The 25,794-nt window shown below is 50.2% G+C and overlaps 1 protein-coding gene across 3 annotated transcripts in view; it reads right to left on the bottom strand.

The window, feature by feature from the left end:
• Window positions 1-10,919: 10,919 nt before the first annotated feature.
• Window positions 10,920-25,794, bottom strand: part of Osbpl2 (oxysterol binding protein like 2) — a 44,843-nt gene continuing 29,968 nt past the window's right edge. For 2 of the 3 annotated variants that reach the window (XM_008843237.2, XM_029568421.1), the window contains exons 8-15: window positions 24,138-24,320; window positions 22,968-23,075; window positions 22,295-22,384; window positions 18,955-19,078; window positions 16,925-17,065; window positions 14,831-14,954; window positions 13,569-13,659; window positions 10,920-12,156 (exon numbers count right to left, since the gene is read on the bottom strand). In XM_008843237.2, coding sequence (XP_008841459.1) covers window positions 12,054-12,156; window positions 13,569-13,659; window positions 14,831-14,954; window positions 16,925-17,065; window positions 18,955-19,078; window positions 22,295-22,384; window positions 22,968-23,075; window positions 24,138-24,320 — 964 coding nt within the window. In that variant the 3' untranslated portion in view covers window positions 10,920-12,053. Of the gene's footprint in view, window positions 12,157-13,568; window positions 13,660-14,062; window positions 14,365-14,830; window positions 14,955-16,924; window positions 17,066-18,954; window positions 19,079-22,294; window positions 22,385-22,967; window positions 23,076-24,137; window positions 24,321-25,794 lie in introns of those variants that run through there. The other variant, XR_003851131.1, reaches the window with a different exon arrangement.

Genomic DNA, 25,794 nt, shown 5'->3' with positions numbered 1-25,794 from the left:
CCGGGAACGGCACGGGGCGCGGGGCGCTCAGGTCCTGCGGGGGGCGGGGGAGGCGAGGGGGGGGCCGGCCCCGGGCGCTGAGCGCCGGGCCGTGCGCCGACTTGCGTGCGACCCGAACGCCCCGGGCAGGTGTCGGCATCCGCGGCGCCCTCCGGGGGGAAGGGAACCCGCGGGAAGCCAGCCGCTCACTTGCATGACTCGGTGAGGTCAATGCAGGACTTGAGCCCGAGCAGTCACGGTTCAGAAGGTAGGCGGGAGCCGGACTGGGCGGGGCAGACCCACAGCCGGAAGGTGAAGCGGGGTGCGCCGCGCTGCACGAGGGGTTCGGGCACCCGGTTCCTTAGGAAGGGCGTGCAGCAGGCCGGATGCAGCGCCTCTTCCCGAGGTGTTTGCAGGGCCAACATCGTCCCGTATTTTCTCTGCCTGGCCACTTCCGGGCCCTGCTGCCCCTTTGACAGTTTGGGGGAATTCTGCAGCGCTTCCTGCGAGGTTGGCACCGGGCACCGGCCCGCCGCATCCTGCGTCCCCCTCGAGCACTGAGCGAGCAGCGCTGAATCTCTGGCTCCCCGGCGGGCTTCACCGCTTACCATCTGTGTGTGGTCTTCAGCGTTTTCTGAAAAACAGAGAAGTGAAGTTTTTTGTTCCCTCTTAACCGCGCTTCTCGTTTAGGAGGCTGAGGCAAGACGGTGCGAAGCTGGAGGCTGACAGGGCCAGCCCCAGCTACAGAGGGAGGGTCTCATGGAAGAAACAGCCGAGCCTGCTAAGGTGGACTCAGGCCGAAATAGTTCATTCATTTGAACCCTCGTCTGACGATTCGGTTCTACACCTTGTCATCTTTTTAAAAAAAATATTTTACTAGCCGGGCGTGGTGGCGCACGCCTTTAATCCCAGCACTCGGGAGGCAGAGGCAGGCGGATCTCTGTGAGTTCAAGGCCAGCCTGGTCTACACAGTGAGTTCCAGGACAGCTGGGGCTACAGGGAGACCCTGTCTCAAAAAGACAAAAAAAAAATTTTTTTTACTAATTTTTTTGTGTATGCCTGTGTTGCCTGCATGTATGTAAGTGCACCCGTGTGGTGCAGTGCCCTCAGATGTCAGAAGAGGTCGTCGAAGCCCCTGGAACTGGAGGTACAGAAGGTTGTTAGCTGCGAAGTGGGTGCTGGGAACTGAACCCAGGTCCTCTGCAAGAGCAGCCAGTGCTCTAACCCACTGAGCCGTCTCTCCAGCCACCTTGTCCTCTTGTTGGACACTACCCTATGTAGCTCTTTTCAGTTTTTGATTTTTTTAAATTATCTGTGTTTGTGTGTCTAGGCACATTCATGCTTCCACACGTGTGTGGAAGTCTGAAGACAACTTCCAGTAGTTGATGCTCTTTCTTTGGATTCCGAGGTTCAAAGTCAGGTTTGCACTACAAGTGCTTTACCTGCGGAGTCATCTCACTAGCCCAGTTTTTATCTTTTTACTACAAAGTGCTGCAGCGTGGTAGTTTGTGCCTATAATTCTAGCACTCAGAAGGCTAAGGCCAAAGGACTACTGAGTTTGAGGCCAATTTAAAAGATTTAATTTAAAGGTTTTTTTGGGGGGGTGCAGCTTGGGAAAACAGGTGTTGTATTAAAAGTTTATGTTAATAAGTTATGGGTTTGTTTGTTACGGTCCTGAGGCTCCATCCTGGGCCTTCCTCTTGGCAAAAAGTGTACCACTGAGTCACACTCCCAGCCTTACTTTATAGTTTGTTTCTTTTTTAAAATCTTTCACTTATAGGGCCCAGCGTGGTGGCACACACCTTTAATCCCAGCACTTGGGAGGCAGAGGCAGGTGGATCTTTGTGAGTTGAGGCCAGCCTGGTCTATGTAGTGAATTCCAGGACAGCTGGGGCTACAGGGAGACCCTGTCTCAACACCCTCTCCCCTCCAAATTATATTTTATGTGTATGAGTGTTTTGCCTGCATGTATGTAAGTGCACCACATACATGCAGTGTCCACGGAGGCTAGAAGAGGGCATTGGATCCCCTGAAACTGGAGTTGCATAGTTGTTAGCTGTCATTTGGGTACTGGGAACCAAACCTGGGTCCTGTGCAGCTGGGCCATCTCTGGCCTCTGGTTTCTTTCTTTCTTTTTTTTTTTTTTTTAAACTGTCTTCCTTACTTTCTGATATGTTAATAATAAAGCCTGAAGGAGAGGGCCCCTCAGACCCCCTCCCTGTCCTCTGAGAAAGAGCTGCCCTCCACCTGACTCTGGAAATCCCCTCCCTTGTTCAAACCCTTTCCTGATAACATCTGTTTATGGTTTCTATGGAAATGGTCTGGGGCAGGAGAGGAAGAACATTCTGCCCCAGGTAAGCTAGCCAATGGCTGTATAGGTTTAAGGCTCTGGAAATCAGCCCTAGATTGTTCAACTCCTTTCCTGGTTCTTCTCTGTTTATGGTTTCTATAGAAATCCCCTGCCCTGTGGTTTTTGTGCTTAAAAGCCCTGCGTTTCCACAGCTCTGGGTTGCAGTGCAGCTCCTGAGCCTGCCTGCATCCCTGGCTGGTCAGTCTCATTAAAGCAGCTAAGTTTTCCTGAGTGTCTGTGTCCGAGTGATCAATTCAGGGAATTTTTCGGACCCCGAACAGCCCACATAAAACAAAAGTTCTTGGGACTGATGATTTTTGTGTGTGGTTCTGGGGATCAAGCCCAAAGCTTAGCATATATTCTACCACTGAGCCACACCTTGAGGCAGCCTTGATCATTCCTAAGAATCTAAAATCTTCCAGAGAGCAACAAGGTTGTGTGAGGGGAACACAGCTCCCTGTACTAGAGGCAGATGCTGATACTATAGCCCAGAGGTCATGCTGTCAGTGTGAAAGCAGCGGGCAATAGCAGGCAGTGCCACTTGGTAAAGCCATAAATCACAGCTGCCTCTGGAGTTCACAGGGAACCCACATTGCAGAGCCACGAGTTTGGACTTCTGGCCTTGACTACTGAGCTCCTTATGCTCAGCACCTCCTAAGCCAGGAGGGATGGCTCCAAAGAGTGCAGTGCTTCACACAGACACAGTTTGAGGGGCATTTCCCATGGCTCCCACGGAAGCATGTCATTCCCGTCTGGCATTGTGGAGGCCACATCAGTGTCCACTCCACCTGAGGGCTACGTGAGGGCACTGACAGCAGCAGGGACCGCAGACACTTACCCCACACTCACTGCAGCTCACCAGCACTCAGTCCCTGGTCTGTTGGCACGTGCAAGTGAGTGGTGGAGCCCATGTGAGGGTCTGAGAAGAGGATGAGGAAAACACTGGGTGGGCAGGAGTGGTTACCCTGACCTCTGCCCTGTGTGGACTACACTGTGAAGGCTTTTGGACAGTGTTCAGCTTCTACAGGGAAGTGAGTTCTAGTAGTCTTGAGGAAAAAGAACAGGCCTGAGCTGGGATGTGGCACAGTGGCAGAATGCTTGTCTAGCATGCATCAGGCCTTGGATCTGATCCCCAGCACTGAAAAACAAGAACAAAACCCCCACTGTACGGGGATCTGCGAGCCCCGATGGAGGGAATGACGGTGCACAGCCACAAAGGGGACGTGGGGCGTGGCTGGGCACTTCACCTGGAAGAGGGGGGGGTCTCCTGATGGCAAAAGCCCCTGAAAAGATGCTAACATCCTTATTCACAAAGAAACAGAATAGTCTCACCTTTGAGAATAGCAAGGACGAAAAGTGCGAGCTGGTGCAGCCACTGCAGAGTGGAGTTTGGCAGATGTGGATGCTTTTCCCTTCATTTTTTTGACTAATAGACATAATTCCTCAGAGCAATTTTAGGTTCACGGGAGAGCTGAGCAGAGCGTACAGGCAGTTCTCACTGCCCTGCCTGCCCACCCCACTTCCCAGGTCAGACCTTTCAAAGGAGCGTGTGTTAGAACCAGTGAACCTTCTCTCCCACCTGCGTCCCAGAAGTTCAGAGCGTATACTGGTTCACTTGGCATGTGCTGCGGTAACAGAACACCTCTGAGCTGACACGTCTCAGTACTTGGGATGGAAAACCAAGCACAAAGCACGGGCCTGTCTGGAGTCTGGCGGGGCTGTATCTCAGTGGGGACGGATGTGTTTTTACATGGTAGAAGCTGTTAGGGCAAGCTAGGGAAGTACTGTAGGAACATCTTTCCATAAGGCCTTAGTCCCTTGCATGAGGGAAGAGCCCTCATGGCTGCTCCCCTCTCACAGGCCCCACCTCTCAGTGCTATCCTTGTTTTGAGCTTTGCAGGGGACATGGTCAAAGCAACCGAAAGGGTCTCACTCTGGAGCCCAGGCTGCTTCCAGATCTCCATCCTCCTGCGTCTGCTGCTGGAGTGCTACTGCGGTTACTGGTGTGTATGTCCATGCCTAGCATGTTCCCTAGGTCTTGACACATCTATCCTGACTGCATTCACTGTTACAGCACTAGAGTTCACTGGTGACCTCCACCTCCAACCCCTTCTCTCCTACTGTTTGGTCTTTTCCAGAACATGAAGTTGTAATAGTACAGTGCAGTGCAGTCTATTCCGAAGAATTTCTCTCAGTAACAGCAATTGTTTCCCCGTGTCTTTTTAAAATTACATTTATTTGTATGTATGTATGCGCGCTTGCACCACGGCATGTGTGTGGAGGTGAGAGGAAAACTTTGTAGAGCTGGATCTTTCAGCACATGGGTCAGCTTGTCAGGCTAGGTGGCAGTCCCCTTAGCACTGTATTCCATGATCTGGATGGGCCTCTGTTTGTTCATTCACTTGAAGGAGATCTTGGCTGTTAACAAATATTTGTAATTACAATTAAAGCTGCTGCAGAGGTGTGTGCAGGCTCGTATGGATAGAGGGAAGTAATAAAGCCAGATGGCCACGTTGTGGTTCTTTTTTGACACAGGGTTTCACTGTGTAATTAGGCTGGCCTTAAATCCAAGATCCTTCTGCCTCCCCTCACAAGTACTAGGTAACAGGTGCATGCCACCATGGGCAGCAGCATTTTTTTTTTTTTCGGTCTTTTTGAGACAGGGTCTCCCTGTAGCCCCAGCTGTCCTGGAACTCACTATGTAGATCAGGCTGGCCTTGAACTCACAGAGATCCGCCTGCCTCTGCCTCCTAAATGCTGGGGTTAAAGGTGTGCGCCACCACGCCAGGCGCATTTTGGGTTTTAAGCCACCGCCAAGCCTCTGCATTCCCACCAGCAGCTATGAGTGCTGCTCCCTGCGTCCATCTCCACTTGGTGTTGGGAAGGTTCTGACTCTAGCCTCTCCATGTGCTGCTCCCTTGTCTGACTCTACAACTCCAAATGACGTACAGTAATGCTGAGCACCTGCCCGTCTTCCTGTCATCCTTGGATCTTGGATGAGGTGGCAATGTTTTTTATAAAGTTAAACCTACTACCATATGATGCAGATGGTACCTCTTAGGTATTGAGGTATTATATTTACTCAAGAGAAATGCAAGCTGATAATCCAGGCTAGGTGTGATGACACACATCTATAATTCTAGCACTGAGGAATCTGAGGAAGGAGGATCATGGGTCCAAGGCTCTCCTCAGCTACATAATGAGACCTGTTCCCAAAAACCAAGGAGAGAGTCTGGGGGATAGCTTGGTTTTAAAGTGTCTGTCACAGGGTCCTGAGCTCAATCTCCAACACCCACACAGAAAAGCCAGGCATGGTGGCATCTGCTTGTAGTTCTAGTGCTGGGGAGGTGGAGACAGGCCCTATGGCTCACCTGACCAGCCAGTTTAGCCTTACCTGAGCCTCAGGCCCCAGGTAGCAACTTTCTCAAAAAACTAGGTGGACAGCTGGGTGTGGAGGTTCACACCTTTAGTCCCAGGAAGAGGCAGGCAGATCTCTGAGACTGAGGCCAGCTTGGTCTACATAGGGAATTCCAGGCCAGCTGGGGCTACAGAGAGACCCTGTCTTAAACTCCCCCCCCCCAAAATAAAAACACAAAACACAAAAACAAACCTTGGAGGATGATGGTACAAGGACACCCAAGAATGGCCTCTGCACACACGTGCACACACACACACACACACACACCTATAGTGACTTTTTTCACAACTACCCCAAATTTTGAGACAACTGAAGCACCTACAGCTGGTGGACAGACTAAAGGTGAAACTTCACTGCTCAGCAATAGAAACACGTGCTGGCTCCCACACGCCCACAGTGACTTTCAGATGCATTATTCCAAATGAAAACGGGCAGACTGGAAGGAAGGGCGGGATGGAGACAAGCCGGGGGGCCAGGGCTGAGAAGCCTGTGCAATGGGCCCTCAAGGTTTCCCATGTGGCTGTGGCAATGGCTATGTGACAATACAAATTTGGTGGAACTCATACTGTTGCACCCCTGGAAGAGGGTCTGAGCCTCACTTCCCCACTGAGCAGCTGAGCCCCACACACTCCCACCTGGCACACGCTCTTTCTCCTTGGGGTCAGACTGGAGACAACAGGCATGACATGACATGCCCTGACATGGCTGGGTGCTGCGGCTAAGCGCACCTGTGACAGTGATGCCATCTCCCCTGCCAAGGGGAGGGCACTCCAAACGCAAGAACTCCCTGGGACCATCTTTCCCCTCCGCAGTCAGTGACAGTGGGTAGACTGCCGGGCTGACCCCAGCTCCGCTGTTCCATGGCTTCTAGTTGCAGCCTCCCGTCCCCAGGAGAGAGAACAGTTAGAACTACTGCAGCAGTTCAGACCGCCATCCCCAGTGTGCTGCCCAGCAATGCTAAGAGTGCCCACTAATCCCCTCCACCAAGACAAGCCATTTTAAGACATCATCACTAGGCCGCAGAACACCCAGTCCAAGCACCTGACTCCTGGCATGAGGACTTGTCTGTAGCTCTTTCCAGAAAAGTCAGAGCCCTGAGATAGTGAAAATTTGTCCAAAGTAAAATAAATGTTGAACCTCAAGCCCATTTCCAAAGAATCTATTCAGACCTGAAAGTTAACATTTACAGTCTCAGATCTGCACGGTCCTCCAAAGCAAAAACCCGAGTGACCAACTCAGCATAACGGTGTGACGGCCGTAAAAATAAGCACGTCACCAGTATGCTTCCTTGACATGCCCATACCGCGTGGGTGAGCATGGGCACAGTGATGAAGGAGGCGAGACATGAAACAGCCCGAGGTCAAGGAGCCAGGCCGGAATGGACGGCAAATGTCACTGCCTTCTGTGGGCTGTTATTTTCCTGAATGTCTGGGCAGGGAGGGCAGTTGACTCTGAGAGCAGCCCAGAGGAGGACTCCACAAACCACACTGACCTCAAGTGCAGTTCATGCTGCAGAAAGCTCAGAGTAGAAGACCGTGAGGAGCCGAGGGAGATAAGTTCATGGGGAATTCAGGTGTTCTGCCAGACTGCAGGGTTCCCACGTTTGACACTCGTGGGAGTCTACAGGCAGAGATGGGAGGAAGCTGAGACTCTGAGGACGTCCTGTGCACTGACTCCTTCAGGTTCAAGGGCCTGAGACAGCACAGTGCCTCCTTGCTCTGCCCAGTCAGGACGTGCACTGTTGGTGCTCCTGATGCTTTGGGGTGTATTGGAATTTTTCTCTTTCCATTAGTGGGGCCTGAGCCGAGGGCCTCGGTCTAGGCTAGCACACCGCTCTACTTTTTGAGGCAGAGTTGCACTAAGTTGACGACGCTGGACTTCACCCACTTTGTGGTTCGGGCACACCATACACTTTGAATCCTGCCTCAGCCTTGAGGAGCTGGGATGTCAGGTGTGCCCACCACCAGGTCTGGCTCCTATTAGAGCTTTTAGTTATGTCTTCACTTCTTAACTCTGTGGAGATATTAAGGAAATAGAAAACTTGCAAGTCCCCCTTCTAATAGAAAAACTTTCTCTAGCAGCAGAACTTGGGCAGGAGCTTCCTTAGGGGCTGCCTTCTAGGTTATGTGGGGAGCAGGGCTCCCAAGCTTTTCATCCTGTTCTGATTTCCTTGGCTGGAGCCATGAGAACCAGGAAAGCACAGGCCATCCCCAAGATGGCTAGTGGGACCAGTGCTGGACTCCCAGGGCTATCAGGGCCACATGACATCATCCCACGCATGTTGGGTCCTACTAGGTCTGTCCTGGGTGGAGTGTGTCATTGACCCTTCAACAGACATGAGTGGTCATTGAAAGCTGTAGCTGCTCCGTCAGGGCCCTAGCTGGTTGGTTCCCCACAAAGGACTATGAAAACCCGCTGACCTGCACACATGCACTGCCTTCCTCCTTGTACTACACTCCAAAAGCAAAAAAGGACCGTCCTGTGCTTACATTCCGATAGGAACTGCAGGGCAGGGCTTTTGGAGGGGCTGGTTCTCCTGAAGTCGAGTAGCAAAATGCTGATGCACATCAGGGTCAGGCCCACTTCTAGCCAGGCCCTCGCAGGAGGATGTGGCGCTGGTGATGGCAGACCTGTGATTCAGCCTCAGAAACACAACAAGGGCAACATGACAGGCCAGCCACTCAAACATGAATTTTTTTTTTTTTTTTTTTTTTTTTTTTTTTTTTGTCTTTTTGAGACAGGGTCTCCCTGTAGCTCCAGCTGGCCTGGAACTCATTATGGAGACCAAGCTGGCCTCAAACTCTGAGATCACCTGCCTCTGCCTCCCAAGTGCTGGGATCAAAGGCAAGTACCACCACACCTGGTAAGAAGTTACTTTTTACATTAAACACTGTAACCATGTTTATCTTCTTGCTTTTAAATCTCACTTATGGTGCCGGACATGGTGGCAAGAAGCCTTTAATCCCAGCACTCGGGAGGCAGAGGCAGGCGGGTCTCTGTGAGTTCAAGGCCAGCCTGGTCTATGTAGTGAGTTCCAGGACAGCTTGGGCTAAAAGGGGACCCTGTCTCAAAAAAAAAAAAAAAAAAAAAAAAAAAATCTCACTAATGGCTTTAAATGTTCCCTCAGACTTGTGGACATGTGACTGAATTCTAATTTCAATTAGGAGCAGAATAAAATGGGTGACTTTTGTTGTTGATTTTAATTTTTTATATTTTAAAAATATTTTTTATTTTATATGTATGAATGTATTGCCTGCAAGTATGTGAGTACACCCGTGTCATGCAATGCCCCCGCGGTCAGAAGAGGGCTTTGGATTCCCCTGGAACTGGCATTAAGGACGGTTCATAGCTGCCATGTAGGTGCTGGGAATCGAACCCAGGTCCTCTGCAAGAGCAGTCCTTGCTCTTAACCACTGAGCCATCTCTCCAGCCCCTCATTTATTTTTAAAATTTTTTAAAATTATGTGTATGGGTGTATTACCTGCATGAGTGTAAGTGCACCCATGTCGTGTCATGCCCATGGAGGTCAGAAGACAGCACTGAATTCCCTGGAACTGAAGTTACAGGTGGTGGTTAGCTGCCATGTGGGTGCTGGGAATTGAACCCCAGTCCTCTGCAAGAGTGGCTGGTGTTCTTAACCACTGAGCATCTCTCCAGCCCTCTTATTTTTTTATTTCATGTGTCTCAGTGTTTTTGTCTGCATGTATATAAGTATACCTGTGCATGCAATGCCCATAGAAACCAGAAGAGAGTGTCAGATCACCTGGAAATGGAGTTAGGGACAACTGTTAGAGGACATGTGGGTGCTGGGAACTGAACCCAGGTCCTCTGCAAGAGCAGCCAGTGTTCTTAAACCACTGAGCCATCTCTCCAGCATGCAGGGATTAAGGTGTGAGCTGCTTCACCCAGGGTGGCCTGGAAATCCTTTGCTCAGCCTCCTTAGGATTATAGGTGTGCACGAGGGTACCTGGCTCTAAGTTCTTTTTTTAGACAGTGTGTTTAATACACCCTAGGCTGGCCTCCACCTCACAGTGTAGCCAAGGATGACTTTGAACTCTTGATCCTCCTGTCTCCAACACCCTCGTGCACAGGTATGCATCACTGTGCCCATCTTCAGAATACTACATTTAGAAAAGCCTAATGCCCTTTTTTCCTATGAGGATGTGCCAGGTAGCAGAACTGCTCTGCACACACCAAGGCCTCATCAGGGCCATGCTCACAAGCAGCTGTGCCTAGAGCTCACCCTTCAACTTGCATCTTCCGTGAAAAAGCTCACGACCAGAGATATGTGACATTTTGTCCAGGTGAGGGAGAGTGGTCGTTCCTCAGAGATTGGCACTGGCAAAGGCTGCAGTGACAAACTCCATCCCTGTCCCGATCAGCTGGCACACAGCTGCCCTTTCCAGCAGCCCTCCTGCCCTCTCCCCTGTGCTTCTGGTTTAGGCAGGAACAGACAGGAAGTGGAGATGGGGGCTGTCCGCATGGTGATGAGGCCTGAAATACCCAGGGCCTTACCTCAGGAGAAGACCTGGTGGTGCAGATCTGCTGGCTCACTGTTTCAAGCACTCAGAATCTCTGCTGAGAGGTCTACAGAGTTTCTGAAATACAGTCATTTTAAAGTTTACTTATTTTATGTGAATGAGTGTACTGCCTGCATGGAGGTCAGTGCACCCATGTCGGGCAATGCCCGCGGAGGTCAGAAGAGGATGTCGGATCCCTTGGAACTGGAGTTAGAACAGCTGTTAGCCGCCATGTGGGTACTGGAAATAAAACCCAGGTCCTCTGCAAGAGTAGTGGGTGCTGTTAACCACCAAACCATCTCACTAGCCCCAATGCAGTCATTTTAAATGTGCCTTAGGCTTGCACTCTTCAACCATCTTACCTTCCTGTCTTCCTAGGGAGTGAGCTGTGCACAGCCATGGTCTGGAAAGGCAAATGACACCCCCACTAGGGGCACACGGGGTGCCTGTTCCACCAGATACTTCGCAATCTCCTCGGAATCTCCTCTCGGAATGAAGAAAAGCCATAAAGCCTCAGATGCACCTTGGAGCCACCAGAGGCTTTATTTAGGGCTCTCGGTGGATGGAGCAGAGATGCCCCAGAAGGTCCCCAGCTGCCACAATACCTCACTTCCAAGTCTCCAAAGCTATAAAATCAAGCTTCTAACCCATGTGGGCTTTCAAAAGTGTTTTAATGACAAAGTCAGTTCAGAAGCCTGGACATACAGCAAAAACACCTCATTCAGAAGTGTCTGATGCAGTCACACATACTGCATGGGAATGCACAGGTATGCATGTGTGTGCACAAGTATGTGTGTGCACAAGTACATGTGTGCACACAGCAGAATGTCTTTGAGGCAAAGCGGTCTACTGTAGTCCTTGGTGTCAACATATCTATAGAAAGTCCATCACCTGACAGGAGTGCAGAGATAAATGACTTTACTGACACCAGGTATGTAGGTCTGCTTTTGACCTCCTACTGTGTGCAACCCAGTGTGACTTCTTACACTGAACATGCATGCTGGGGAAACAAAACACAAGACCGTAGGGACACAGGTGAGGTGAATGAAGACATGGGTGTGGTCCATGGTGACAGGGAAGCTGTGGAGTGCTGTGGCCAGAGGCAGGGCCTCCTGGGAGACTGGGAGCAGCCCTAGAGTTCTCATCCAAGTCACAGTGTTTCTGCCACTCTGGCTTGTCATAGCAACGCCTTGTTTGAACAGTGCACAGTGGTGATGAGTGTGCTGCCTGCTCCTCAGTAGAACATTCAAGTAGTTTCAATTTAAATATTGTTAAAGTAATCTTTACCTTATTCAAGATTGGTAGAAAATACAGAATCTGGCAACTTGTCACTTCATTCACGTGGGTGCTCTGCACACCTCCACTTCTCCACAGTGAAGCGGACTCTGGTCTACAGGTTACTTTCAAGATCCACCTTCTTGTCTTTCTTGGGTCTGGGTTTGTTTGAAACTCTTCCAGACACCCCCGCCTCAGCCTCAGCCTCAGCCTCGTGAGGAGCACACGGGCCGGTAGTTAGATTTTACAACTGTGCTGCAGGCTCAGCTGGCCTTGTGCACTTCTGTCATGAGTGAAAGGACTGTGGAGTTCTTCTGAGGCCTCAGTGGAGCTTCAAGGGGGGGCTGCAACATAGTGAAGTGCTGGGCAATCAGAGGCTAACTCAAGTCCTCCATCAGGGCTGAGGCCATCTCGTGACCGTGGCTGTGAAGCTGGTGTCTGCCATGGTTTAGCTCAGAGTGCCTCTCAATGAGTCCAACCTCACAGGCCTCCAGGCTGGGCTCTGAGGCCTTCAGTAGATGTCTGGGCAGTCTGAGAAATTACGCTCAAAGTAATCCCCTGCATACAACCAGTCAGGAGTCCCCGTGTAGGGGTTATCGCCTGGATAGAACCACCTGTGAACACAAGGGAAGGTCAGCAGATGCCAGGAGCCCTCCACGTTGGCCTCAGCAGCACATGCTGTTGCGAAGTGCAGCCTCAGGCAGTACTGTCCGAGTGACTGACCTACTTCCATGTGACTCTGCTCATCCACACACCCCATGTCACTATTTCCCAACAAACCTCAAGGCTTTAGCCTTCACAAGGCTATCCTCGGAGGCTGGTCCCATCTGGGTAGGGATGAAGACACCCATGAGCTGGAACCTCAGCAGGTTCAGCCTATACTCCCTGCCCCACCACACAGTAGCAGCTAAGGGTATCAGCAGTGCACTAAGAAGCACATTTTGTGACTGCTCAGAGTGAAGTGATGGGACGGTGCTGCAGCTTAGGTACAGCACTTGCCCAGCATGTGCCAGGCCCTGGGTTTCAGCCCCAGGACCACAAAGAAAGAAGTTTAAGTGATTATCATCTTCTGAGTCAAGACTGGACCACAGGGAGACACCAACTCAAAAAACCAACCCCCCCAACCAATCCAGCATATGATAAGGAGTGAACTGCTTAAAAAGTCCAGAGATTTTTCTGGGCATGGTAGCACACATCTTTAATTCCAATACTCTGAAGGCAGAGGCAGGCAGATCTCTGTGAGTTCAAGGCCGGCCTGGTCTACATAGTGAGTTCCAGGACAGCTGGGCTACAGGGAGACCCTGTCTCAAAAAGACCAAAAAAAAATTTTTACGAAAGATGACAGTTTTCATGCACACACGCACACGCCTTACTTGTGCTTAATCGTTACAGTACTTTGGCTACTGAAGAATACCAACCAATGTAAGAAATCTGAGTCAGAGGCAGGACTAAAGCTGCTGGCAGCTGATGTGGGCCTGAGTCACAGCGCACGCTCCACACACCCCGCGCTGCTGTAGAGGTGCCCATTTCAGGGCTGTGGCTTCATGCCCCTGACAGAAGCTTTCCTGATGCCACAGCAGGCTGGCAGGAGGACCTGAGCTTCAGCCTGGCACCACTGTGTATGTGTGTATCACCTCACAAGCTGTAGACATGGGGACAGCACCGAAACTAATTGGTTGACGTAAGTGAAGAGCTGGGTTCAGGTTGTATTTGGTCTTTAAAATGGCCACGTTGGGAAGAGCTTTTGGGGTCAAACATGCTGTGAAGCAGAATGGCCTGAGAGTAAGGTGACCTGTGTGCACAGTGTTCCTGGTAAGTGGCTTTGAGCAAGGCGTTGCAAACTGGGCCTCAGACACACAGGCACAGTGAGGGCAGTGGTCGGGGAACTACTGTTACTGACCCATAATTTTGCTACTCGGCCACACGGACGGTACAGGGCTGAGGGAGTAAGAAGGTGCTGCCCAAGGTGTACGTGAGCCCTCCGCACTGCCCGGGTGTATGTGGTCTTCTCTCTGGCCCAACTCACCTGGTCCGCCACTCTGCTTCCTCTTTGGCACGCTCTTTCCGGGCTTCTCTCTGTTTTTCCTCCAGTCGTTCCTTCTCCTGGCTGGCCAGATCTAGATCCAGGCAAACAAGCACTAGGGTAAGGGTAAGGCTAGTTTGAAGCTTCCAGTTATGTGAGAGATGCCAGACCCTCAACCTGACCCTAGGGGACATATCCTACTTTGATTGGAAACCTGTTGAAGTAAACTTTGGTCCTAGGGGACCAAGCAGAGTCACAGGTGTTGACGCTGAGCTGTTCCTCTCCTGCCGATGTGTGAGAGGCACTTCTCTAAGACAAACAGAGCAGGAGCCCATCACACTGAACTACAGCACTACTCCAAGTGTGGTCTGGTGTGCTGGGCAGTTTGATGGTACCTGAATTCAGCCCCAGGTGTCTGGAACAATGAGTTCACAGAACCCCAAAATATAGGAACCCCAAATCTGTTTGTCGTGGTATGAAGAGTTCACTGAACCTACCTTCCAGGATAAGCTGTGGCTGATGAAAGAGGTCAATCCCAAGGGAGGGGCATTCTGGGTTAGGAAGGCAAGTAGACCTGACCTACGGGCTCCGCTTCCCCCAAGCACCCCTCATGGTGGGGATTCTTCTCTCCTCGTGTTATTGCAGTGTAGCTCAGGATTGTGAGTGACAGGCATCTGGGGCAGAGTTGTGCTGGTACTACACTCCATCAAACCATCACACAGAAGCCTGCACCGAGTGCTCATCTGGAGTGTGAGAGCAGCACAGTCCTGGGTCAGAGTGATCTGCCACAGCAGCAACACTGAAAGAATGGCCCGTGTGGGCTGAGTGAGCTCAGTCTGAACTAGAACTCAGGGTCTTGGCATGCATGCAAGCACTACTTCTCAGCTATGTCCCCAGCCCACAATGAAATTCTGACACCTAAGGGATCCGAGGATAAAGTACTGGGACTTGTGTTTTGTTCCTGTTCTTTTTCGCTCATTTCCTTTATTGCTGTTTTTGTTGTTTTTTGTTTGTCTGTTTGGAGACAGTTTCACTCTAGCCCAGACTGGCCTGAAATTGGCTTACTCTTTTTCAATTTGGTTTTACTGTTTTACAAAGGATTGGTCTGTGGCAGGGTGAAGGTCAAGTCTTTCACTGCCTTTTGCTGCTCTGAAAGTGTTGTCCTAGGAGGGCACCACCCTGTTTGTTGGTTTAGATCAAAGGTCTAGGCACTCTTCTGGGGAAAGCCTAAGCCTACCCACACAAGCCCAGGGCCTAGCAGTTACCCATGTTGCCATTCTCCATGCCACGGATATCAGGGCGCAGGCGGCAGTCAGTAGGTGGCAGGGTCTTCTCCATGCCGGACTCCAGCTCATTGAGACTCACAGTGAAGCTGGTGAAGTTGTACATCTGCGGGGGCCCAGGAACACTGTCACAGACGGCGGAATGACATAGTTTTCCTGGTCTGATCATGGGTCCCCTAAACTCATCTCAAGAAGCCATGGATCACCTGCTCAGTAGAACGGCAACTGTGTCCTGCTCAGCTCAGACCTGGCTTCCGCCCTGCCCGAGACACAGCCTACCTACGGCTCCTGCCTATCCAGCTTGGAGGCTCTGCAGTCTCATCCCTGGCTCTTACCCCATCCTAGGGCATGATATACACTCTGAACCCAAGAAGCCAGGCCCCATTCTCTAGCTAAGACCTTCATTCTGACTTCTGATGTGTCTTCTTGTTCATACAACATGTCTTGGATGCCTGGGAGAAATCTCAAGCTAAGCACACCTGAAGCAGGACATCAACCTGCTGCACACACAGCAACCCTTGGCCTGCCTTCTAATTCTTCTGAGCCCTGACTCCTCTACTCTCCCTACTGGCCTTCCCTTCTCTTGTGAGCCACTGTGTGTGAACATGTGGGACCATGCAGTCAGGGACCATAGGAAATGTAAATTTTTTCTTCTCACCCCTGTCTTTAATGACTTCCAGGACACTTGGGAAACTAACAGCAACAGAGGCTGCCAGAGTTCCCTGTACTCTGAGCCTCACAGAACCCAGGGCCTGTGCGGGTTCCAGCAATTCTGCCCTAGCTCCCCCAGATGGTCCCCAGATCACCCCTGCCCCTCTTCAGAACCCTGCTCTGTTACCACAGCTTCCCCTGCCCTGGGACCTGCTTCCCCAGCATCCTCCAGGGGACACATGGTTCCCAGGAGCATGCTCCTAGCCTCTGCCAGGGCCTTGTTCACTGTCTGTCTCTCTATGGATTTATTTAATTTTACTTTATGTGTATAAGTATTTTGCCTGAGTATATGTAAGTGCACCTGTGCATACAATGCCCATGGAGGCCAGAAAACGGTGCCAGATCCCCTGAAACTGAAGTTATGGACAGTTGTGAGCCACATGTGGGAGCAGGGAACCGAACCTGGGTCCTCTGGAAGAATAGCCAGTGCTCTTAACCACTGAACCATCCTTTCAGCCCCCTGCTGTTTTTCAAGTATGCTTCCAGTACCCCAGGCCCCACCAAACCTTTGGTAGGCAGGGACTCAACCAGAACCACTGAACCAAAGGATGGAGGAACAAGAGTTCATTGTCAAAGAATTTCCCTGAACAACTGTAAGCTTAATTCTAAAAATAACCTAGACAAGTGCTGTCTCCAGTTCACATCCTCCTACAGCACTAACAGGCATGGGAATGTAACAGAGTTATGGGGGTGGGCCACTTCGTGCTCTCTCTCTTTTACATCTATTTTGTGTATGTATGTGGACACACGTGCCATTGCGCATGTGTGGAGGTCAGAGGACAACTTACAGGAGTTGATTCTTTCCTTCCATTATGTGGGTTCCAGGGATCAAACTCAGGTTGTCAGGTTTGGTGGTAAGCAACCTTACCCATGGTGCCATTTCACTGGCTCATCATTAATTTTTTTCATGGTGCTAGGACTGAACCCAGGACCTTGAACGTGCAAGGTGAGCATTCTACCACTAATATATATCCTAACCCCTGGAGACTTCTTTTAATGAGATATGGTGAGAGCAGAGCCCTAAGAGCACAGTCAAGTCCTAGTGTGCCTGGTAGAGAACAGACATAGCTGGGAGAGCATTAACCTGTGGGGATATAGACCCACTGGTAAGTTCTGCATCAGGACATCAATGTGATGTACATGGAGGCCACACACCATCTCCCAGGCCTCTCCCGTGGCAGGCAGAGGTCACTCTTGAGCTGGTTTAGGTGTAGCTCTAGAGAGCAAAGGGATGTGGTGGTGCCTCCTTGTCTACGTGGGGACACCTGGATGGCCACCAGGTAGAAGAACTGTTGGTCTAGCTGGGAAGGTGCAGACAGTTCTGATTTGCACCTAATAGGACTCACCTCAGAGAGGGGTACAGACCTGAGCAGAGTTGGGGGGCCGGCTGTTGATCCTCCAGAGTAGTTTACTGCCAGGGATGACCTGCACAGTCTCCTGAGTCACGGGCACATTGTCTGCCACATCACCAGTCATGTCACTGTTGGGTGTCTCAGGACCATCATTCTGAAACACAGGACACCTCAGTATGGCTAGATCTGTTGTTCTCGGTACTTAAAGACCTGCTCCCAAGCGCCTGTGCAGAGCCAAACCCTTTTCTAACCAAAGAGAAGATCAAACTCTACCATTGGTGAGGCCATCAGTTCTCAGGCTCCTGCCTCCACATGGCTCTGCTCTCTGCAGAGCTAGGCCACGCTGAGCTGCTCTTTCAGAGACACACTTGGCCATATGCCAGACAGACAGGCAGTGAGGCCTGGCCTACTTGTGGACTCGCCACACAACATCTGAAACCAAAGACCTCCTGGTTTCTCCTGCCATCTGCCCTCCATCCAGAAGCAGTTCTCATGGGCAAGCTCATAAGCTGCCACTTGTAGACTGCATCCAAGAGTGCGTCCTGACAGACACAGCTGTTGCATTTGCATTTAAAGTCAGCAACGGGTGCAGCTGTGCAGGGAAAACACCACGCACAAAGGATGGAAGCCCAGCCCTCCACTGCCAGCAGCAAGGCTGCCGGGATCCAGACAGCCAAGGGTGGGCCATCCCACGCACTGCGCTCATTGCTCGATGACCCAAGGAGGCAGCAGAGGTGATGAAAGGGCACCAGACACCACTCAGCAGATTTAACACTCTAAGTGGAATTTTCCTTTTTTAAAAAAATAGAAGCTGCCAGGCGTGGTGGCGCATGCCTTTAATCTCAGCACTTGGGAGGCAGAGGCAGGAGGATCTTCATGAGTTCGAGGCCAGCCTGGTCTACATAGTGAGTTCCAGGACAGCTGGGGCTACAGGGAGACCCTGTCTCAAAAAGACCAAAAAAAAAAAAAGAAGCTAGGCGTGGTAGCACACACCTTTATCCTAGGAATCAAGAGGCAGAGATGGGGATTCTGTGAGTTTGAGGCCAGGCTGGGCCACACAGCTTTTACTTTGTCTCAAGGACATACATCATAAAAGCTGTCCAAAAGTACATGCTCACTTAACAAAACACACCTGGAGGAGGTTGGACATCTTTGGTTTGGAACACTCCAATTTCTTATCTAGAAAATGTGACACCTCTTTTGAACTTTTAGTTTTAAACAAGAATAACTCATCTTAAAAGTCATCAGTATTCCAAAATTCTGGGGGGAAAGTCCCTGCCAATACTTCCTGACTGCTGAATATATTACTGAGAATTCAGAGCAGAAATTAATGCACTTGGCTTTTTGAATAGGTCTCAGCTGACTCAGGCAAAACAAGAGAGATTTGTTACAAAGCTAGGTCTGCTGAGCTACAGGGGAGTTGAACACTAGCCTGGGCAACTTAAGACCCTGTATCAAAATAAGAAGCGGCCAGGCGAGGTGGTGCACATCTTTAGTCCCAGTGCTGGGGAGGGGTGGGGGATTTAGTCCCAACCCTTGAGAGTCAGGTGTGGTGGAGCACACCTTTAGTCCAGCACTCAGGAGATAGAAGCAGGTAGATCTCTGTGAGATGGAGGCTAGCCAGGTCTACATAATTCCAGGCCATCTGGGGCAACAGGGAGACCTGGTCTCAAAAAACAAAAACCAGAAGGCTGGAGATAGAGGATGCCTGCTATACCAGATCCTAGGATTAGTCACAAGTGTGTACAGAATAACAAAACCCTAGATCTTTCCAAAAAAGAAATGAGTTTTGTGGAAAAAGAAAAGGACTTACATTCTCTTGGATGCCTCCTGCTTATAAGAGCAGCCACAGCATCAAACAGTCCACACACCTCTGCACCCACGCTACAACCCAGACAGAAGACTGCTTTACCTGGACAGACAGAATCATGCACTGTATCTCCTGGCTGAGACCACAAAAGCATGGTGCTCTGGATCAGGTCACAAGGCCCTTGCCCACCTCAGGCTCCACCCTGCCCAGGGTCTGCTACAACCGGCACTCACCAATTTGACCTTCCTCGGGTGGTCACCTCTCCTCTCATGCTTCTTAAAGGACTCATATGAAGCAGGATCTATGCCCCACAAGCATTCCGTCCACTTGCCGTAGATTATGAAGAGCTTCTTCCTACTGCAGTAAAGGGTGTTTAAAACCCAGTTAAGAACAACCATGGGCCACTCATCTATACACACAACATCTTGGCGTTGACCTGGGCACACTCCTCTTCTGTCAAGTCTGCATTCTGGGATATCACTAAATGTTGATAAAAAGAAAAAGTCTGGGGATTGGAGAGCTGGCTCAGCAGTTATGAGCACTGGCTGCTTTTGCAGAAGACCCAGGTTCAGTTCCCAGCACCCACATGGTAGCTAACGACCTTCTGTACCTCCGTTCCAAGGGATGATCTGACACCCTCTTCCACAGGCACTTCATGACACAGGTGCACTTACATACCTGCAAGCAAAACACTCAGGCACATAAAATAAAAATATAAAAAGATGGGCCTGGAGAGATGGCTCAGTGGTTAAGAACACTGGCTGTTCTTATAGAAGACCCAGGGTTGAATCCCAGCACCCATATGGCAGCTACCAACTGTCCATAACTCCAGTTCCAGGGGATCCGACAGCCTCTTCTATCCTCCGTGGGCATTGCACGACATGGGTGCACTTACCTACGTGCAGGCAATACACTCATACACATAAAATAAAAATAATAAATAAAATATTTTTTAAAAAGTTAAGGGGCTGGAGCGATGGCTCAGCAGTTAAGAACACTGACTGTTCTTGCAGAAGACCCGGGTTCAAATCCCAGTACCCACATGGCAGCTAACAGCTGTCTGTAACTCCAGTTCTAGGGGATCTGACAACAGCCTCTCTGTCTTCCAAGGGCATTGAACGACATGGGTGCACTTACCTGCATGCAGGCAATATACACATACACAAAAAATAAAATAAATATATTTTTTTAAAAAGTTAAAAAAAAAATAAAAAGAGGGCCAAGTATGGTGGCACACTCCTTTAATCCCTGCACTTAGGTAGCAGAGGCAGACGGATCTCTGTGAGTTAGTTCAAGGCCAGCCTGGTCTACATAGTGAGTTCTAGGCCAGCTAGGGCTACAGGGAGACCCTGTCTCAGAAAGACCAAAAAATAAATTATTTTTATGTGTATGTGTGTGTTGCCTGCATGTATGTAAGTGCACTTGTGTGTGCAATACCCTTGGAAATCAGAAGAGGGTGTCGGATCCCCTGGAACTGGAGTTATGAACAGCTGTTAGCTGCCATGTAGGTGCTGACACTCAAACCTGAGTCTTCTACAAGAACAGCCAGTACTTTTAACCTCTGAGCCATCTCTCCAGCCCCATTATTTTTAAATCTACTGGATCTTCTTGTATCTCGAGCCTTTCAGACCTAGTCTCTCAAATCCATCTGCAACGTCCCAGGGTCGGCTGACACCCTCTGTGTTCTCCTCAGTCACCCACTTGTCCTTTTCATCTAATCACAGCTCTGGAGAACAGCACAGCACAGCCACACACCACCTCACACCAAAAAGAGCAGAGCCCCTTAGTGCAGGACTCTGTCCTAGTCCCTCTGTCCCTCTGAAGAGCACACGGTGGCCTCACGCTCCCGAGACATGCTGCCCTGACAGGCTGGTACCACCAGGAGGAAACGTGCGTCCGAGCACTTGTTTGCAGAGCTGGGAATGCAGCCCAGCCACATAAGCCAGGTGGCATAAGAGGGCAACTCTTCAAGAAAAAAGCACTCTTGGGCTCAGGAGACGGCTCAGTGAGCACAGTGCCTGCTGCACAAGCATGAGACCCCAGTAGGACGTAAAAGCTGGGCACCCCGGCTGACAGTCCAGTCAAATCAGTGAAAGACCCAGTCACAAAAATTAAAAATACGATGGAGAATGATAGAGGGCACTCAATGTTGACCTCTACTTCCACATGTATGCTCATAAACACGTGAGTGCACACGCGCATACGCACACGCGCACACACACATGCATTCAACACATATATACATAAGAAGAAAGAAAAAGCATGTTTATATTCAGGATGCAAAACCCACAAGCCAAACAAGGATCTCCCAGAGACTCAGGCTTGGACTGTGGGTGGGCCAGGCTCTGAGTGACCCTGTGAGGGGGGCGCCTTGGTGCCCCTGGTCATCGTTGACGATGGATGGGCCTGTATGCCCTTTACAGTCCAGACATAGAGTCTAAGGTCTCAGCAGTTTACAGGGTGTTTGAACAGATGAGTTTCTGGTTCCCAAGAGAAGGTACAAAGAGTAAAGGAACTATGCTCAAGCTGGAAACTGGGTGTCGGCAGCTAGGACGACCCTTGGCATTATATGAAAAAGAAAAGAGAAAGGAAAACTTTGAGATCTAGAATACAACTTACCCAAAGGGAGAAAAACCTGGGAAATGTGTCAGAACCCCACTGACCACTTCCCTGCTCGCTCACAAACCCGGTCCTTGGATGCTGGATATCTTGCACATCTGCTGCTTGTGCAGCAGGCACTGTGCTTGCACACTGGAACAAGGCCCTGAACAACAGTGCCCTGTACGCAGCGTGCTTTGCTGAGGGGGCAGTGGGTACAGCAGGGAGGAGGATCGTGGCGACGTGTTAAGAGTCACAGTTCTGCTTGTAAATTTGCAGCACTAGAGCCAGGCAAGGTGAGGCATTTGGGAGGCAGGTGCAGGAGGATGGTGAGTTTGATGTCATCCTGGGCAGCATAGCAAGATCATCTCAAAAACAAAACAAAGAAAATGGACAAAAAAGGTACACCCATTATCTCTGGGTGAAAGGTCTAATTTCTCAGGCCAACTTATCTTTTCCCTCCAGAGGCGACAGGCTCCACTCTCCTGTCATCAGAGGTTACATTCAAAATTTGTCATTTACTTCCTTTTTTTGTTTTTTTTGAGACAGGGTCTCCCTGTAGCCCCGGCTGACCTGGAACTTGCTATGTAGAGCAGGCTGGCCTTGAACTCACAGAGATTCAACTGCCTCTGCCTCCCGAGTGCTGGGACTAAAGGTGTGTGTGTGCCACCACGCCTGGCCATTTACTTCCTTTTTTTTTTTTTCGTCTTTTTGAGACAGGGTCTTCCCATAGCCCCAGCTGTCCTGGAGCTCACTATGTAGACCAGGCTGGCCTTGGACTCACAGAGATCTGCCTGCCTCTGCCTCCCAAGTGCTGGGACTACAAGCGTGCGCCACCACGCCCGGCAACTTCCTTTTTTAAATGAAGAACTGGCACTGCTTCCAGCATGAACAGACATCACTGTATAATGCCAGCGAGGTGCAGCACTAGCCACTGTAACCCACGTGCGCAGGGTATCAGCTGGGCAGACCTACTTCTTGTCTTGAATGTGCCCTTCCACTCTGTGAAGCTCCTTCCCAAATAGTCCACATGGTTTGAAGTGAAGGACACACTTATCTCCAGTTCTGTGGGAAAAACAAACTGGGTGTCAGCCATGAAGTGAGCTGACCAGAGGACCAACCAGGTGCAGGGAGAAGAAGACTAGGTCACCCAGGAGAGGCAGCAAGTGATGGCCAGCATCACAGGGACTTTTGCTAAGGGAAAGAAATGCTCTAAAACTGACTTGGGGTGACAGTTTGTACAACTGGGGTAATTTATGAAAATATCACATAAGAAACCATTTATAAAATGGGTAAATTTTATGGTTTATAAATTATGCCTCACTAAGGTGCTAATAAGCAAAGCCAATGAGCCATGGGCGCCTAACTACAAGCCTGAGCCCTTGGAAACTACTTGAGCTTGGTAACTACATTTTCACCTAGCACTGACATCACAAGTGCTTTACACTTTCAAATACATTAACAATTGTTACTAAAACCAACTAATCAACATAGGGAACTCCTCCTCATGAGTTCAACACTAGCCAGAACTAAATCCAACCAGCCACCATGCCTGGGGGCCCCAGTACAGTGGTGTGGACAGCAATAGCTCCTCCAGGTCTGTCAGCCCATCATAGCTTGTCCTGTCATGCACAGCCTGGCCTGTCACCTGTGGTTTAGGATCTCCACTGTCCCATATTGCTCAATCCACAGCTGCCCAAGGATGACATTGTGCACACAGCAGGTGGGGTTGGTCCAGGTGTAGGCTTCGTTATGTCTGTGAAGAAACCAAAAACAAGCAAGTCAGGGCAGTGATGCTCAGACCCTGTGTGACCCACACCACCATGACCAGACAAAACCAGACCATGACTGCCGGGAAGCAAAACAATGCTTTGAAGTCCTTCCAGTGCAGGCCATTTAGTTCACGTGAGTCTGAAATGGATTTCTTCTTTCCTTTGTAGCATCAACAAAGCTTTCTACTTAAATGTCAAGGCAAGCTAATAAGCAATAAAAGACTGAAACAAAGAGACAGCTCTCCTATGAAACTGACAAAGCAAAGGCCTGAGAGCAGGCAGTCCTGGGCCCCTGGCTATGTGCAGAGCACAGGAGAAGGCTGCAGCTGTCAACACCCCACACTCTATACCTTCTTTCACTCTTCATCCTCTGAAATGGCCCTACCCCAAGAAAAACACCCCAAGGTGAGATGCAGTGGGTCCCAGACTTGTGCCTGGGGAGGCTACATCAAAGAGCCAATGGTAAGAGGACAAGGATCCTGGCATAGGGATGGTTCAGGGCATTTATCTGGCTCTCTTGAATGACTAGGGTAGAACCCAAACACATTTCTCAAAAACGTCTGCAGCTTTCCAATTCTGCACACCTCAACCCTCAAAGCAAAGACCACCAGGAGACAGATCCAGTAGCTGAGCATCCATCACAGGGGCTGCCCTCATGAGCCCTGCGTCTCTGTTCCTGGGTGGCAGTGGAAGACAGACTCTCAGGTCCTTAAAACTGGTAAGTGACCAGGTATGGCAAGTCCACAGCAGATCCTAACACAGTGGGGCTAACACAGTAATGATGGGCTGCTTGTTTGCAGTTGTTATACAGCAAGCGCTCATGGCTACAGTGTGGCCCATAAGTATGCAGAGAGAATATGGGCCTCATCTGCCTTAGCAGGCAGAGGAACTCTCCTGACCAGAAGCTTCACTAAGGGACTGCCACTGACAGAAAGCCTGCCCCATGGAAGGCCAGGATCTCCCCAAGAAGGCTGATGAGGCATGGAGGCGATGACTCCCTCCCAGTCAGAGCAGGGCTCTGACCCTTGCTGACTCTTGCAACTCACTTGAGAAGCTCCAGCGTAATGGTCCCCCGGGGCTCTGCTTCCACGCTCTTGCCCCAGAACTTCAGCTTTGGATAGATGGAGCCGTGGAACATGAAGTCCTGGTTGAGACCTTCTGAGTAAAACGCACTAATGGGAGGGTGGTGACTGACCTGTTCAGATACAAATCTGAACCCTAAGTCTTCCCTAGGAAAGGGGAAGAAAAAAGCTTCGTTAGTAACAGCTGTTTGAAACAAAGGGCCACCGGCTCCCCCACCAGCCCCATCGGCCAGTTGACGTGCTCCACCCTTCCCTCCCAGCTGACAGAGGTTCTGGGTCCAGGTTCCCTGGCTGGGTTGGCAGCAGAAATCTCCAACACCAACCTCCAGAGGGCATATCTGGCCTAACCATGAGCGGACAGCCACACCCCCAGAGCACACCTGCCATGCCCACTAAGCAAGCACCTGGTTTGTTGCTCATCAAAAGACACCTGAGCATCACAGCTGCAGCCAGACACACCCGAGATGCAGGCCAACCCCAATCCCAGGCTCATTTCGATCCCCAGGAACTTCTGATGGCAGTAACCTAAAGGCTCTTGACCAAGGGCCTGTGAAGGGGTGTTCCTGTCCAACCTTTGAAGAAGCTCCTGAAACTTCCACGATGGAATGCCTTAGACCCCAAAATATTCCTGGCCAGGAAATGGATTTTTAGCAGACTCTCTTATTCGATAAAATGTCAGTTTTTAATTGTTCCGGAACTATGAGTACACCTACAGCTGTAGTCATTAAGAATTACAAAAGCTAAACCACATAATTACTAACTTAGCTGGAATCAGAATTCCCAATCATTACAGAGGAAGGAAAGTTGAAAATTTAGATTTAAAAGGTTGCCTGCCAAGGTATGCAATCTACAAAATGAGTACTTGTCTAAGAAAAGCAGGCATATTTTTAGCTGTTCAAGGGGCTCTGAAGGGATGAAAGACTGTACACAGCCTGGTCTGTGCAATGCTGAGAAGCAGGATTACTCCCTGTCAGGGAAGCTGGGCATGGAGACACCAGTAGGGAGGCCTGGAGAGGAACACTGACAAGCCAGGCATAAGGGAGCACTCCTGGCAGTGCAAACTTCAGTCCAACCTCTGAATTAAATCCCAAGTAAGGCCACAGCTCCGGCCTCACACCAGGCAGCTGAGCCCATCCCTATTCTTTCATCCATACGGCTGCTGCTGTTTTTTTAAGTACAAATTTTTAAAATTTTTTATGTGTATGGTGTTTTGCCTACATGTCTATAAGCATACCACATGTGTGAAATGCCTACAGAGGTCAGAAGGGGGCATCAGGGCCCCTGGAATTACAGTTACATATGGTCGGTAGCTGCCATGTGGGTGCTGGGAACCAAGCCTAGGTCCTCTACAAGAGCAGCCAGTGCTCTTGACCACTGAGCCATTTCTCGAGCTTCCCATTTTCATTTTTCGAGACAGAGTCTTGCCATAGCCCAAGCTGGTCTGGAACTTGCAATCTTCCTGCCCAAATCTCCTGACTGCCAGGATTATAGGTGTGAGACATTATGCCTTTTTTGTTTTTTGGGTTTTTTGTTTTTTTTTTTTTTTTTGGATAGGGTCTCCCCTGAGCCTCAACTGGCCTGGACCTCCATATGTAGACCACGCTGAAACTCACTCGCCTCT

Source organism: Nannospalax galili, unplaced genomic scaffold, assembly GCF_000622305.1.
Source record: "Nannospalax galili isolate Female #2095 unplaced genomic scaffold, S.galili_v1.0 scaffold160, whole genome shotgun sequence".
Taxonomy (NCBI): domain Eukaryota; kingdom Metazoa; phylum Chordata; class Mammalia; order Rodentia; family Spalacidae; genus Nannospalax; species Nannospalax galili.
Note: the sequence above shows the minus strand (reverse complement) of the source record. Positions and strands in the feature narration are given on the sequence as shown.